The sequence below is a fragment of the Panthera leo genome, chromosome C2, assembly GCF_018350215.1.
Source record: "Panthera leo isolate Ple1 chromosome C2, P.leo_Ple1_pat1.1, whole genome shotgun sequence".
Taxonomy (NCBI): domain Eukaryota; kingdom Metazoa; phylum Chordata; class Mammalia; order Carnivora; family Felidae; genus Panthera; species Panthera leo.
The window spans coordinates 87,532,126-87,549,745 of NC_056687.1; the positions used below are offsets into that span (position 1 = coordinate 87,532,126).

Sequence of the window (17,620 nt, forward strand, 5' to 3'; positions counted from 1 at the left end):
CCATATTAATTTTTTTGAAAGTATAAGCACTCTCTGTTTCCCCATCTGAAATTACACGTATTTTTCCTTACTTATGAGTAAGTAACATGAACCAAAGCAAGCCAGGAAGACATTAACATGTTGTCATTTAACAGGTATTTGTGTGCAGTCACTTTGCATGTTTAAAAAATTCTATCAGTGTGAACTCAGGAAATACTCACTCATCATAAATAAATTCGGGAAGCTCTCCAAAGGTACTTACTCTTAGACACATTCATTTATTAAAAATTTTAAAATATTTGATCAATTTTTAAATGACGAAAAAATCCATTTCTTGATAAAAATTCAAATCAGCAGTTATAATTAGGAGCTTTTAAATTTTTTTTTTTCAACGTTTTTTATTTATTTTTGGGACAGAGAGAGACAGAGCATGAACGGGGGAGGGGCAGAGAGAGAGGGAGACACAGAATCGGAAACAGGCTCCAGGGTCCGAGCCATCAGCCCAGAGCCTGACGCGGGGCTCGAACTCACGGACCGCGAGATCGTGACCTGGCTGAAGTCGGACGCTTAACCGACTGCGCCATCCAGGTGCCCCAATTAGGAGCTTTTAGAAGTAAATATAATTATTCTTTCTGAAATACTTTACCTCTTTAGCACCCTTTCGGCCTTTAACAGAACAAATGGAAAGGCAAAGTCGAGCAGCACGAGGAAGATCAGGAATGTATATATCGTAATTTAGCCATTCATTCCACCTATGTAAAATGTTAAAGGAAAAAATAATTTACCATAAAAAGGCTTCATCCAGAGTATATAAATGACTCCTACAAATCATCAAGAAAAAGAGAAATCAAATGAAAAGCAGGCTGGAGATCAACTGGAACAGGCATCCTTCACAAGGTCATATCCAAACGGCCAATAAACATAAAAAAGTAGTCAATATTATTTACCATGCAGAAAATGCAAAATAAAACACCATGGAGATATCACTAAGGTAAGGATGTGGTAAGGATGTGTAGTAACAGGAAATCAGGAAATCAGGAAATCTCATATACTGTGGAGTGACGAGTATTTGAGTATTTGCAAATATCCCCCAAATACAAACCGTCCAAATGTCCAAAAGTGGAATAAATTGCAGGAGAGTCACATAATGGTATACTATACAGCAATGGAAATAAACATGTTACTTACAATATGGATGAAATCTTACAAACATGAGTGAAAGAAGCTAGACACAGAAGAAAATTGATGCCTTGAATACATTTAGATACAATTCAAAAACAGTTCAAATGAACAAACAATGTTAGAAGTCAGGATAGTGGTTGTCCAGGGAGGTGAGAAGGTTAATGGGAAGGGGCAATGTCATATTTCTGGTAAATGTTCTATGTCTTCACCAGCATGGTGGTTAAATGGGTATTAACTTTGTGAAAAGTCAATGAAATATACAATTAGATTTATATATTTGCATGCATTTGTGCTACACTTTAGTAAAAAAAAAAAAATAATTAAAAACAAACCAGCTTATAGAAAAGGCACACAGAAACTAAACAAGAAGCGTGAGATTTCCTATTATGATTACAATCATATTTACTCTTATATATGGTGTAGTGTTACTCGGAAGAACCCATTAAATAAGACAGCATGTTAATAAAATGAAGGACATGTAAGCAGAAGTATTTGAAGTTGAACATAACTCCTTCACGAGAGGTAATACTTAACATTCATAATAAGGAAAGAATTAAAAGTTGCTATAGAAAGTGATGATAAAAAATTACTCAAATATTTATGATAAACTCCTTTCAATTTACTGGATATTACATGTGAAATTATGTCTATTTTGTTGGACATATTTGTAAAGAGCCAAGTATAACATGTTGTTTTGTTTTGAAACAATATAGCAATAGCTACGAAACATTATAGCAACAGCTACCAGTTATAAACTCAGAAGTCAGACTAAGTTGAGTAGAATCTTGTTTCTACTATTTTATTAAATGTGCAACGCTTGCTTTTGTCTGTTTTCTCATCTGTGGAATGAGACTAATAACAGTATTTACTCTATAAGGTTGTTGTGAAAATCAAATGAGATAACACAAGTGAAGGGGCGCCTGATTGGCTCAGTCAGATAACACAAATAAAGTGATCAGAATAGTAACTGGTCCATGGTAAACGCTCAAGTGCTAAATATTAACCAAGAAAATTTTTCAATAGGCTTTTTCATAACTCAATTTTTTATTATAAGTAAAACAAGACAATAAAATGACACAAAAATTCTATTTTTAATTAGCCAAACTAGGGTATAAACTTTATCAATAAAATAAGTGCTATTTATGGGCAAAGATGAAAAAAATACGGTCTTTTGATGCAGAGAAAGCTTACATTTAATGGGAGAATTTAGTAATGAGGAATTCCAAAGGGAAAAGAAACAATAATTATAGGCAGAAGAAATACCGTGGGTTTTGATAAGTCTACAGTAATTTAAGAAAAATTAAAGACACAGGTACTTAAATGTACCTGTTTTTATTACTTCTCAATCTTTAGAATTGCTCATAATTAATGAGGAATATTCCACACACTTTCTAAGAGAGCTATATCCTATGAGTGTAGTTGTTCAATACTATGCTAATTGACTAAAGTATGTTTCTCTGTTTCTCTAAAGTCTATATAGACGTGTGTGCAAATACCAATTAAGTTCTTTATTTTTACGCAATGGTTTGCTATATATAGTCCAAACTGGTTTTGATTTTGGGAGAGAACTGGTAACCTCTATGAAGAAAGCATTATGTATCTAGTTTATCTCATATATGGGAAGCATGGATTTGGAACAATCACTTAATCTCAGTAAGAATTTTTAAAAAATCTACTTTTCTACCTTTCCAATAGCTTCATATTCTTTTATCCTTGACTTTAATTCTGTAAATACAGAAAAGTTAAAAAAAAATCTACTTAAATCCTCATACTACTACCATAGAGATTTTACCCTTTAACCAGAGAATTTTTTTAAAGTATCTTTTATTTATTTATTTATTTATTTATTTATTTATTTATTTATAAATTTTTTTTTAACATTATTCATTTTTGAGAGACAGAGACGGAGCATGAGTGGGGAAGGGGCAGAGAGAGGGAGACACAGAATCAGAAGCAGGCTTCAGGCTCTGAGCTGTCAGTACAGAGCCAGACACAGGGCTTGAACTCACGAACTGTGAGATCATGACCCGAGCTGAAGTCGGACACTCAACCGACTGAGCCACCCAGGCACCCCAAAATATTTTTTATTTTAATCCAATATAGTTAACACACACTGTTATATCAATTTCAGGCATACAATATAGTGATTCAACAATTTTATGCAGTACTCAGTGCTCATCATGATGACTGTATTCTTAATCCCTATCCTCTATTTCTCCCATCTCCCCACGACCTCCCCTCTGGTAACCCTGTCTGTTCTCTATGGTTAAGAGTCTGTTTCTTGGTTTGCATCTTTCCACTCCTTGGTTCATTTGTTTTGTTTCTTAAATTCCATATGAGTAAAATCATATTGTATTTGTCTTTCTCGGACTTACTTCACTTAGCACTATACTTTCTAGCTCCATCCACGTTGCTGCAAATGGCAAGATTTCATTCTTTTTTTTTTTTTTTTATGGCTGAATACTACTCCATTGTATATATATATACCACATCTTCTTTAGCCATTCATCTATTGATTGACACTTGAGTTGCTTCCATAATTGGTGTATGGTAAATAATGCTGCTATAAACACAGGGGTGCACAGATCTTTTAAAATTAGTGTTTTCATATTCTTTGGGTAAATGCCAGTAGTGGGATTACTAGGTCATAAGGCAGTTCTCTTTTTAATTTTTTTGAGGAAGATTCTTTGGGTAGTATGGACATTTTAACAATATTTGTTCTTCTAATTCCTGACCATGGAATATCTTTCCACTTGTTTGTGTCATCTCCAATTTCTTTTAACAATGTTTTATAGTTTTCAGAGAAAGGTCTTCCACCTCTTTGGTTAAGTTTATTCCTAGGTATTTTATTATTTTTGGTACAACTGTAAATGGGACTGCTTTCTTACTTTCTCCTGCTGTTGCTTCATTATTGATGTACAGAAATCCAACAGATTTCTGTACACTGATTTTGTGTCCTGTGACCTTACTGAATTAATTTATTAGTTCTACGGGTCTGTTGGCTAGAGTCTTTAGGATTTTCTACATATAGTATCATTTCATTTGCAAATAGTGGAAGTTTTACTTCTTCCTTGCCAATGTGGATACCTTTTATTCCTTTTTTTTTTTGAATGATTACTGTGTCCAGGACTTCCAGTACTATGTTGACTAAAAGTGGTGAGAGTGAACATCCTTGTCTTGTTCCTGATCTTAGGGGGAAAGACCTCAATTTTTTACCATTGAGTATGATGTTAACTGTAGGTTTTCTATAGATGGTCTTTATTATGCTGAGGTAAGTACCCTCTAAACCTACTTTGTTGAGAGTTTTTATCATGAATGGATGTTGTACCTTCTCAAATGGTTTGTCTGCATCTGTTAAAATGATCATACGGTTTTTATCCTTTCTCTTAATGATGTGAAGTATCACGTTGATTGATCTGCAACTACTGAACCCCTTGCATCCCAGGAATAAATCTCACTTGATTGTAGGGAATTTTGTTTTTAAGTTTACTTATTTTGAGATAGAGACAGAGAGAGACAGAGAGAGAGAGGGAGAGAGAGAGAATCCAAAAAAGGCTCTGTGCCACCTGAACCCATGAACCTCGAGACCATAACCTTGAACTGAAATCAAGAGTTGGACACTAATTTGACTGAGTCACCCAGGTGCCCTGACCCTGTGAATGACTTTTTAAAAATGTATTGTTGGATTTGGTTTGCTAATATTTGTTAAGGATTTTTTGCATCTATGGTCATCAGAGACACTAGTCTATTGTTCTAAACTAGGGAATTCTTCAAGAAAAGATAATCAAATGAAAGTCCTTTCTAAATAATTTACTAAAATTTTGAGCTTTTAATCTTGTATTATTAAACAAATTTACCTTCTACTTTTATAAAACTAGTGTATTTACTTTTGATACTTGAAACAACTAGGATAGATCTACCCAATATTATTTTGGGGTCTTTGCTTGGGATTGTTGAACTCCTTAGATTGTTTATAGGTTTCACAAAATTTAGAAAATTTTTGGCCATTATTTCCTCAAACATTGTTTTTCTCTTCCTCACACAACCACCCCACCCAACCTGTGACAGACATGCAGTGTGGAAGGGAAATAAACTTTTGCTGTTATAACAAAATTTTAAAAGAATCTGCAGTTGTTTGTTTCACAGTGCAATCTAACTTAAATGATGTGTTTTTTGACTGACAATTGTTCAGGTAGGGCAAGGAACTATTTCACTTCTTCCTGGTGAAGGCTATCATCTCTTTGTACATCACCTAAGCCCTAGAATGATGGCCACATCCAGCAGCTTAATTAAGTACAAGACCAGAACTTTTTCTGGACTCTTCTAGAATTCAGTCTAAATTCATTATAAAATTTACTTCTGGATGTTTTACTAGTTGTCTTTATTGCTAGTCTACAAAAATCCATCTTTAATCTTAATAACAATCTGAGTGCTCTTAAAATACTTCTATTATATTCATGGGTAGATTCTTTTTTTTTTTATTTTATTTTTTTAATATTTATTTATTTTTGAGAGACAGAGTGAGACAAAGTGAGACTGGGGGAGAGGCAGAGAGAAAGGGAGACACAGGATTGGAAACAGGCTCCAGGCTCTGAGCTGTCAGCACAGAGCCTGACGCGGGGCTCGAACCCACAGACTGTGAGATCATGACCTGAGCCGAAGTCGGACGCTCAACCGACTGAGCCACCCAGGCGCCCTGCCCCCATGGGTAGATTCTTAATTCCCAAATCATTCCACAAAGAGCCAAAGAAATGGCAGTATGGCAAACTGTTGGATTATATTACCTTTTATTTCTTCATTATATCTAGGCAGTAATCATTTAAAATGTTCCTTAAAACTTCCCCTCCTTCTAAGAAACTGATTTGTTCCCAAAGACTCTTCATTTGAATGTCATAAATACCTATTCCTGTGAGTGATGTGAGTGCCTCAGAGTAGTCTGGCTCTGCAGTTGTCTGCCAACTCTCACTTCTTCTTAATGTAAATAGAAATGGAGAGATGAATAAAATGCTAGGTTTATTTAGCATTTAGATCTAAGGTACGGAATCATCATGGTACAAAATGTAACCATATTCTGTTTTCTACTTGATATAACAGAAAGAGAGAATCAGAAAAGTCTTTCACATAAAATTTTACAGAGACTCCATAAAATGATCTTGTGACTGATACTCATTTGACCCAAAGACCTTATGTTCTATATGTAAGTGTCTGGTAATTTATATGAGTTGTATAAAACTAATGATGCAAAAAAAAAAAAAAAAATGCTTCTTGTATTGATTACATTGCTAAACACTAACAGGGCTTCCTTACCTGGGATTAGAACAAGGTACTCTTTGAGTGTTCACATTATCACATAAGGGTTCTCCTCCATGATAGATACCTGTTCGAACATAGATCTTAAAAAGAAAAAAAAAGTATGTGTATACAAATATATACAAACATAATACACACGCGCGCGTGCACACACACACACACACACACACACACACACACACACAACTACAGAACCAATAGTAAAATAATGTAACTGATATAAATGAAGGATCCATTAGAGGTTTCTGTTCAGATATAGCTTTTCTGTTCTCCCTTCACATATATAATAAGGTATGTAATTTAGAGTTTTTCATATTTTAGGAAGATAAATTAGTACATATACTAAATATTACTTCATATTCTTAGCAGCTGGAACAGCACTCCATAAAGACATTAATATTTCTGCAACAAATCACATTAATATTTATACTAAATGGGATATAAAAAGACTATAAAAATTCCTGTTTCAGGTTGGGTCAGGTTTTGCTGACAAATGAATTCTGTAAACACTTGGTTTTAAGAACTTAGATTTATGGAAATTAGAATTATTAGAATATTAGAATTATGGATATTAGAATTGCAGAAAAAGGACTGTACACTGTGCAACAGCTAAGGCAGAGGAGCAGTACTGTAGCTCTCTGAAACACAGTGCAGGTCAACAGATTATTACATACAATGCAGTTAAAAAGTTTATGTAAAATAATTTATATAAGATAATAAGCATCAACACTTGACTTCACCTTGTCGATGTCTCGAATATTTACATTCACATAGGTTGCACAAAGGATTTTTATTCTGAGTGCACTATTTATAACCCAAAGGGACTTTGTAGATGTTTCTCCATTCATATATGGTGTAGCTGTGGAGATACGTCTGGAATAAGATGGCATTGTGAAACAGTCCATTGGCAGTTGGGAGTAAAGGCTTTCTTTGGCCATCAGCATCAAATTGGGCATCCTCCCAAGCATTATACAGCTTCTTATGTACTGTAAAAGATGAAGAGGGGAGGGGAGAAGTAATTTCTTATAAGGTATTTCATTTTAAAAGCAACATGTAAGCAAAAAACAACAAAAAAAGGAATTAAAAACAATGACCAAAGGATATTCATTATGAAAACACTGTTTATATCTTTTTTTTTAAGTTTTATTTATTTAAGTAATCTCTACACCCAACATGGGGCTCCAACTCACAACTCCAAGATCAAGAGTCACATGCTCTTCCAACTGAGCATGTGGTGCACCAACACTGTTTATATCGCAATAAACAATTTAATCAGCTTACCCATATATCTACAGTCACGCCTCAAATATTAAATACATAAAACCTAAAGGAAAAAAAGCATCTATTCTCTCAAATTAAACACATCATCAATCTCTCAAATAAATTACAGTATTAAAAATAAACTTATGAATACAATCACTGAATTTTCAAAAAGTATGTCCTAAAAGTACAGATATTTGCCCCAACTTTTAAATTTAAATTTAATATTTTTGAAGCTTGTTACTCACCTTATACTGACTTAGAGGATATTTTTCAAGGAAGTATTCATCACATCCACATACTTTTAAAATATACTTGCCCTGGTATTCTAAAACACAGAGTTTTAGTTGTTCAGATGATAGCAACATACTTCGAGTTTTTTTCCTGATTGCTTCAGCAATTACTTGTTCTGGCACACAGTCATGGTTGATTTTCAGAGTATACTTCTGCTTGTCATTATTTGGAGAAACTATTACCCAAATCACCACTATTATTTGCCCTGTAACAGGAAAACATTATTAGATGCAATCATCATATAAATTTCATTTGACAGATTTCAAAAAATATGCACTACCATTATTCTAATCAAAATCGGAAATTACTTATAATCAAACTAATTAAGTACAGGTAAATATCAGGTAGAAACCATAAATCTTCAAATATGATAGGGCTGCCAGACCATGCTCAGATCTCATGTTTTATGGCAAGCACCCAACACTGTGATTAGTGGGTAACAAGTACCTGAGGCCAAGCTAATTTCCATTCTAAACTTCATGACATACTTCATGACTACAACCCCTGTGAAAAGTGACTTATGATGCTATCAAAGGTTCAACAGTACTTAAAATACAGAAGACTTTCTGGCAACTATGGGAAAGAATCATGGAGACATGAAGAAAATGCTGAATCAGAATAAAAGAAAAGATGGTGGAGGAAGGAAAAGAGTATGAATCTTTAAATGTTTTCCTTTTAAGATAAATTAAGCTGGGAGGAGGGTGGAAGATGATGAAAATGGAAAGATTTAAACGATGGTAGAGTGGTCTGGGTGTTCACAGTACAATTCTTTCAACTTTACTGCATGTTGGAAAATTTTCATAAAGAATGTTGGAAAAAAATGAAAAGAGAATTCCATTAAAAAAATTTTTTTAATGTTTATTTATTTGTGAGAGAGAGACAAAGCATGAGCAGGGGGGAGGAGTAGAGAGAGAGGGAGACACAGAATCAGAAGCAGCTCCAGGCTCCAAGCTGTCAGCACAGAGCCCGATGCGGGGCTCGAACTCACAAGCCATGAGATCATGACCTGAGCCAAAGGCGGACGCTTAACTCACTGAGCCACCCAGGTGCTCCCAAGAGAATTCCATTTTAAAAGGTATACTAGAGTAGAGAAGATTTTCAAATGAAGATCTTATGTTATACTGCATTAAACTACTTTGAATATTTTGGGTGGAATAGTAATAAGATGTCTTAACGTATTCTACTATCAAAATTTTGTATTTAATTGTGTGTGAGAGTTAACTTATTCTGTAACTTCAAATTGAAGCCTTCACTTTGTTATCTTGGAAAATACAGATATTTATCTGATACAATGATATTTTCATTTCCCAAACTATAATATAGTTTATAAATTTCCATGTTCACTTAATTCTAGAAATTGATTCATTAAGTATCAAAAGTCAATTTATATATTATTCACTATCAGATTTAATTATTGCATTTACCACTAAGAAATTTGTTTTTCTTTCTACATATGATAAAAGATAAGAATGTGCAAAGTTTTCCCAAAATTTCATAAAGTATTTCTATTTATAATTTTTTTGGTAAGAAGATAATTGATCGTAACTGTGTAATAATGAATTCCACAAAGTTCTTTAGTTTTATTCTAAGATACAGAATTCACCAAGGGATCAGCACCATATGCACACAATTCATTCAATCAATAAATATTCATTACATACATATGTATTTGGCACTCAGCTATATCTTGTCAGCATAAGCAGTCCCTGCCTTCAAGAAGCTTATCATCCAGCATCTAATAAAAAGACTGTACAAATATATAGGCACAGATAGAAATTTTTATTATAGTAACCAATTACGGTAGATTGACAATTTTCTTACCTTTATCTAGTTTATTATATATGTGCTTTGGCAGTTCTGGTGAAGATTCTACATTTGGAGGATAGACATACATTGCTCTACTATGAGGTGAATTAAGATCCCGAAGATCCACAGCTTCTTTACAAACATTCAGAATATTTCTTCGGAAGTCCTGTACTTCTGGATCTTTAACCATATCAAATTCACACACTGGCATGCCAATAGCAAAACCTTAAAAAATTACATAAAGAATATAACATTCTATTAAACATAAAGTATGAACATGTTTCTTACAAATGGGGAATTTGACAGATCTGGAAGATCACAATAGAGTAAAGAAGTCTCTCTGGGTTTAAAGAAATTTTTAATAAATACATATAGTAAAGTAAGAGTTGACAAGGACTCAAATATCTTTAACATACAGAACATAATATATTCAGCGATTTGGATCAGAGGTAGCAAACATCCGTGTAATTTTTTTTTTGAAGAGTAATACAACAAAACTGGACTATAACAAATCTAAGCCAACCCTACAAATGATATTTCTTAAAGAAAAATTTAACACCAAGGTGTTAAAAATAGTTCCTTAGCCAAATAATCAAAAGATTATTATAGATTTGTAATGGTTTTTATTTCAAAATCTATTTACCTGAGGTTACAAAGGTAATTAACTGATTCAGACAGAAATATTTTAGTAATGAGAAAATAGTTAAGTTTCACAGTTATTTGCTTTTAGAATAGGACGACAATGCCATTTAGTTAAAAACTGTGTCATACCAATTTCTCGATTGAGGATCTTTTCTTCACGGTTGCCTACTGGCTCAATTACTTTTAAAAAGGGTTGAAAAAGCCGAAGGTCACAAAGTCGTCTTGTTTCATCAAAAAATTCTTCCCTTTCTGCTTCTTGGGTAACACTTACGAAAATGTAAGAAGATTCATCTTGAAGAAGTTGATGGAGAGGATATTTTCTTGCTTCTTTAAATAATTCATGCTTTATAGTTATTAATGTAGCCTCACGGAGGCATTCTAACGTCACTATCATTCCATTTGGTAGTAAACATTCTACTAGGATTCTTGGGGGCATCAAGTGGATGCCCCACAGTTCACCTGATGATGGTCTTGGAGGCATTGTTCTGATTCTTTACAAGTTTTACATATAAAACTGTTTTAAGGAATTAGATGCGTGGCTGTCCCAAAGCAGAAATCTAAACCGAAGGGGGAAAAAAAACATGTTAAAACAAAAACAACTATAGAAGAGTACGTTTATGGCATTACTAAATGTAAAAACTTTTTCTGTAGTTTGAATTGTTAGGGCAAGCATTTATCTTAAATATTTTAATGGAGACTGTTGCTCCAAATTAGGCTGAAGGAACTGATTCCAAAGCAGAAATTAGAAAAAAAACAAAAAAACAAAACAAACAAAAAAAAAAAAACAAACCAAAAAAACTACTTGAATTTAATTATATTTAATAAAATCACTAACTAAAAACATTTTATTTTACTAGATTTTTTAAAAGTCAGGTTTTATCAGACAGAGCTGAAGCTATGGGAAGAATGAACAGTAAATTGTAATTGAAACTAAAATTCCCATCACATATCACCTTTATCATTCTCTTCTATTTTCTAGAGCAAGAGAATCTGAGCTGGAAAGGATCTTTTAGATCATGGGTCCATTGCTCTCATTTTAAAGATGAGTAAAGGCGAGAGAAGTCAAATCTTCCTTTTCACTCCCTATCTGCACGCTGTGGTAATGGGAAATTACATGGCTTAGTCTTTTTCTTAAATTAATCTTTGTAATTTCCCTCTTTGTACTGATTATTGTCTAAGTGACTTCATAGACCATTCTGCTTTGAAAGTATAATTTAGGTATATATTCACTATAATATAAAGTGTCATCAATGCATTTTCCCTGAGATATGATGAATTTGAATGATTCATCTACTTTATCAAATAACCCACTAATACTTCTGATTGAAATGAATTGATCTACACACAAATGAGACCCACTGACTCTCTTTGTTAGTACAGTGTTAGAGTACTTGTAATATTTTTAAAAATACTAAGTAGTATTATGATTAGAGGCCCTAATTTTTAAAGATGTCAACAATCTCGGGGATTCTTTAGAAGATACTACAAAACCCACAAAGCACAAGTTCATTCTTGCTACTTATGTTTATATTTTCTTTTATTCAGTAAGCTACACTCTAAAGGCAGTAAAAAAGGTAAAGTGAGAGACACTAAAGAAATAAAAAAGAAATGAAAGTCAGGCTAGAGAAATGAACCAAAAGCTCAGGTAACTTCAGGCATGGTGGACAACAGCCATAAATGACACTTTGTTTAGTCACTAAAAAAGTACTGGGGCTGAAAAAAAAAAAAAAATGTACTGGGGCTATTCTATAGGACCATGTTAGGTCCTGGGAATATGATAATGGGATAAAATAGACATGGCCCTTGTCCTTACAAGGCAAAGTCAAGAGTATGAAGATTATGTGTTTGTTGGGTATAGGATAATTAAAATCACAAGTAATTAAATCCAGAAACTTTCTTTCTCTGACTCCTGTATGTCATACCCATCAAAATCTAATCCATCAACTTTGTTAATTCTATTCCCTGAATCTGTATACTCCACTACCAGTCTTAGTACCCTGGGTCAGGCCACTACTATTTCTTGTCTAGACTGCTAAAGCCTAAATTGTCTCCCTAGATCTAGGTTTGCCCCCTACAATCCATCTTTCTTTCACCTTACAGCCAGTAGGAGCTAGAGGGCAATAGGGCCTACTTTGGGCACACATTTCCACTGGTCAGTTGCAGACAAGTGCTTACAGTACGCTTCAGAGTTCTAACACATGAAGGAGTTAAAAAATAGAAATAGAAATTTCAAGCCCTCTCGCATCTCTAGAAATACAGAAATCAACTGGAAGACAGTAAAGAATATAAAACTATTTTTAATAGTTGAAAATGTTTCTTCAAGTTTATAAACGAGTCCCACTGAAGTTATAGGATTTAAAATATAATTATTCTATTTCCTATACTTTTAAATGAAAATTCATTGGTTACTAAAAAGACCAGATGGATCAATCTATGTGCATAATTATAGAAGTGACTTAAGCTAAGCTTTCTAAAACATACAAAAAAATTTGAAGAATGCAAGGGAAATGCCAAATGACTACTTTTAAATGATGATCTGCCTGCATAAAAAAGTTCAAATAAAAACAAAACAAAACCACAAGCCACACTAAAACAGCAGCTGTGTTTATAGTTTGCTTTGTTGAATAGTAATAACAGGTCCATGGTATGGAATCATAGGGGCACCTATTTTATATAATAAATAACATCTCAGAATCTCATATGTTCCCTAAGAATTACCAAGAGAGAAGTCTAGTACAGTAGAGAGATCATGGATTCTAATCTTTATCCTACTACGGTATATTTATGGGCAGTTAACAACCATTAAATATTCAAGACACACTCTTCTCATTAAAAGAGTAAATGTGATCATAGTCATAAAACACTTGGAGATCATGGAAGCCAGGCACTGGTTGGCACTATGGTAGTACTAACTAGAAGACAGAAGATGCTAACTTTCTTATTTGTCTTATGTCAGGCCTTATTCTGTACAAACCATTACCTCAGAGCTCACATAAACAGAAGCGTAAAAGAAGGGAATGGAGCTAACATTACTGTTAGTCCGCATATATCATACACTTAGGTGGGCAATAACCCTTTCAGCATAGGCATTACCATTTTACATATGATAATGTAAAATGACCTACAGGAAACTGAAGGCCAGAGATGTGAAGTTATTTGCTATGGATTTTGAAGCCAGGTCTAGATGATTTCAAAGTGCACACTATGACCATTCTGCTGTTTGGGCTTCAGTTATAGCCAGGTGATACTCATTGGTGGTGAATAAGAAAAATGGGTCTGAAGTTACACAGGATTTAAACTCTCCCTGTCGTGTGGGGAGGGCGGGGTGCCTGGGTGGCTCAGTTGGTTCAGCATCTGACTCTTGATCTCAGCTCAGGTCATGATCTCATGGTTTGTGAGTCGAGCCTCATGTTGGGCTCTGCGCTGACAGCATGGAGCCTGCTTGGGAATCTCTCTCTCCCTCTCTCTGCTCCTCCCCCGCTTGTGCTCACACATAGTCTCTCTCTCAAAATAAATAAGTAAACATTAAAAAAAAATCTCATTGCCTTAGTAAGTAGCTGCCTTGGGCAGTTTAATTCATCTCACTGAACTTCATTCTTTCCACCCCTTCTTAGATTGCTAAATTGGCATAATGGCAGAAAATTCATCAAATTGTTGTATTAAATGAGGCAATATATGAAAAACATGTAAGCAAAGAGACTGGCATACAGTAAGCACTCAATAAGTGTTAAATATTACTAATAAACCTGTAAAGTACACCCACACTATCTTTTCAAGCTATTATGAATTATCCAGGAATGGTACCAGATGGGGATGGAAAAAGGGGTTTGAGTTCTCTTAGGGAGGCAAGTAAATGAGCCTTATAAAGCAGTGCTAGTTTCAAGAGCTGAATCTTGAAGGTAGCACTGGCAATGGAAGGCTCACACACAAGTCTGGAATAGTACTGAGTGGCTCAGAGGCTGGCACCTTCGTAGCTGTTTCTAGTTCCCCAGACTCCTAATATTCCTATTTAAATGGTACAGCCATCTACAGCTTAAGTAAGGAATCCCTTGTCCCTTGTTATTCCCCCTTCACCTTTTTTTTTTTTTTTTTTGAGAAATATCTACTTGTGCTAGGCTCTAGACTAAATATGCTATGAAAACTAAAGTAAGTAAAATGTGTTCTCTTTGGTTGTTGAGGGACTCAGGGTTTATTGGGGAATGAAGTTAAAAACAACTTTGAAAATGGAAAAGTTGTTATCAGACAGAACATGCACTTTGGAAGAGTCACAGGAATTGTCCCAACTGCCTAAGGAAGTTAGAGAAGGCACCAGCAAGATAAAATTTAAGGAGAATATTATAGATTAGTAGGGATTTTGCAGAGAAGGTAGCTTGGACATGGGTGAGATGGATGAGGAAAGCATTTTAGATTGCCACAAGAGTACACGTGCAAAGTCACAGACTGAAAGGACACAGCCTGTTACCAGCAATACAAGTTTTTCATTATTTGAGACTGAAATGCATGGGAATAGGTAGGGTATGTGACAGGAGGGAGACGGGAGAGGTAGGCAGGGGCCAGAAAGGTGGGCAGACCCCATGTTAAGGAGTTTAAATTTTATGTAGTACATTATAAGTAAAACAGAGTCTTCTAAAGTATTTTGAATAAAGAACTTTATGACACTTTTTTCCATGATTTTAAATTTCAGATTTTTAAAAAATATTTCTTTTCAGGGGCACCTGGATGGCTCAGTTGGTTAAGTGTATGACTCTTGGTTTTGGCTTAGCTCATGTTTTCCTGGTGGTGAGATGAGCCCCATGTAGGACTTCACACTGGGCACAGAGCCTGCTTGAGATTCTCTCTCTCCATCTCCCTCTGCCCCTCCCCCCAGCCTATACTCCCAATCTCTCTCTAAAAAAAAAATGTACATATATATATATATACACACACACACACATATATATACACACATATATATACACACACACACACACTCTCTCTCATATATATGCATAGAATTTTTTTAAATACAAGATATAATCAAATAAGCCTTAAATCAAGGTACAAAAACATACCTTCTCAATTCCCCGAATTTGGACAAAAAAATCCCTAAAGTTAAGAAATCAGTGTATATACATATATAACATTTTAAATAAAAGGGCCTTTATAGAAAAAAAACCAATTGCTGATAAAGGTTTATCCAAATGTAAGTGCATAATCTATTTACAAAGAAAAATAACTTATTTGAAAAGCAATAGAGGGCAACAAATCACTATAAAACTAATACTCTACTGGGCTTTTGAGTTCAGAATGCCAGTACTAAATATGCATATACTGAAAAATCAACAAGTATTCAGGATTCTTAGGAAATAAATTGGTTTTACATATCCTAATTTTTTAAAATTTATTTTTGAGAGAGAGAGAGAGCGAGAGCGAGCAGGCACATGCATGAGCAGGGGAGGGGCAGAGAGAGAAGGAGAGAGAGAATCCTAAGCAGGCTCTACATTCAGCACAGAGTCTGACAGGGGTCTCGATCTCACGATCGCCAAGAGATCAAGAGTCAAAATCCAGAGTCAAACACTCAACCAACTGAGCCACCCAGGCACCCCCACAATTTACCCTTTTCTTGATGAGTTACAGTCTTCATTATAAAACCAATTACTGTGCTATTCTGAAACACAATACAGCAAAGCTCTTCAACATCATTGAATACTCTGAGTGTATTTTTGGCCCTAAACCCAATGACCCCAGGTTGGAGATGGTGCTTTTAAAAATGTCCCCATCTCCTTGTTTTCTAGCAGTCAATGGTTACTTCTCAGCTGTGGCCTGCCTGCATGTGATAGTAGCTTCCTCTTCTTCAGTTATTCATTTCTAGTCAGCATCAACACTTGACTACCATTTTATAACCGTCTATACATTAGAGACCAACAGACCAAATGAGGACACGAGAACCTTTGCAATACAAACTTGGGAGCACAAAATATGTAACAGATATCAGAGATTTTTGTATACTTCCTTGTCCCGGTGTTAAAATTACTGTTAAAAATTACTGTGTTTGGGCAGGAGGCACTGAAAGTCTTTGGTTCTTGGAAGGTTCATTACCAGTCCAAGTGAGATTGATGGGTTTGTTCAGGTGGAGTAAAGACAACTTTAAGCACAAAATAAGCAGCAGAAATGAACGGCAGAAAATAGTGTCAGATTCTCCATTGTCACTTGACTTTTATGGTGAAAGGTTTCTTAATTCATTGGACAATTCAACTTAAACATCGGATGTGCACTCTTTCAGTCTAAGAAGACAATGACATTTTGACAATTTTTTAAAATTCCTACATTCAAAGCCTCTCCTCGCTTATATTAATCTAAGGGTATTTTCAGGTTTCATCATTTAAGGCAAAGATTGTCAGACTATGGCCCACATGCTAAATCCAGCTCACCACCAGCTTTTGCAAATAAATTTAAATGGGAATACATCCAATAAATTGTGTTTATATATTGTAAATAATGCTTTCCCACTATAGCAGCAGAATTGAGCAGATGCTATAGAGACCATGTGGCTTAAAACATTTAATATCTGGCCCTTCACAGAAAAAGTTTGCTGATCTCTGATAAGTTATCAGAATTAACCCGATATCAACTGGAGAGTTTTCTAAATGCATGCTGCTTAATAAATCATCCCTAACCCTGCCTTTTTTTTTTTTTTTTTTTTTTACCATCATCGTATACTTTCACTCAAAGTCCTTTGGGGCTGAGGTGGAGAGGAAGCATTAATTTTAAGCCAGTGAGGTCAAAATCCTGAAATAGGAAAGTATCTCAGAAGTCAATTAATTGGATATTTTCAGTTTGGGGAGCTCACTGCCTGATACAGAATTTTTTGTGGAGCATTTCTAAAGTTATCCCTAAACATTATTATTTCTAATCTTCATTCCATACTTTCTGCCTTTTCTACCTCTTCACATGCTTGTCATGTTAGAATTTTTTCTGGGTCTTTTTACCTCCAATTCCTTTAGCCATAATTCAAGCAAGATAGTTTATCATCAGCTTCTTTGTCATCACTTAATGTATTAAATACTTAAATACTTAATACTTAAATATTAAATACTTAAAGTATTCTTTTGCTAACTAATACTCATCTCAAAATGCAGCAACCAAAATCTAGTATGTACCTGTGAAT

At 34.5% G+C, this 17,620-nt stretch overlaps 1 protein-coding gene across 4 annotated transcripts in view; it reads right to left on the bottom strand.

Annotated features, from left to right (window-relative positions):
- The window catches only part of PIK3CA (phosphatidylinositol-4,5-bisphosphate 3-kinase catalytic subunit alpha), an 86,349-nt gene that overhangs the window by 27,725 nt on the left and 41,004 nt on the right, over positions 1–17,620 (bottom strand). For 3 of the 4 annotated variants that reach the window (XM_042903406.1, XM_042903402.1, XM_042903404.1), the window contains 6 exons: positions 10,603–11,030; positions 9,847–10,056; positions 7,980–8,230; positions 7,212–7,457; positions 6,469–6,554; positions 626–731 (listed from right to left, as the gene is read on the bottom strand). In XM_042903406.1, coding sequence (XP_042759340.1) covers positions 626–731; positions 6,469–6,554; positions 7,212–7,457; positions 7,980–8,230; positions 9,847–10,056; positions 10,603–10,954 — 1,251 coding nt within the window. In that variant the 5' untranslated portion in view covers positions 10,955–11,030. Of the gene's footprint in view, positions 1–625; positions 732–6,468; positions 6,555–7,211; positions 7,458–7,979; positions 8,231–9,846; positions 10,057–10,602; positions 11,222–17,620 lie in introns of those variants that run through there. The other variant, XM_042903403.1, reaches the window with a different exon arrangement.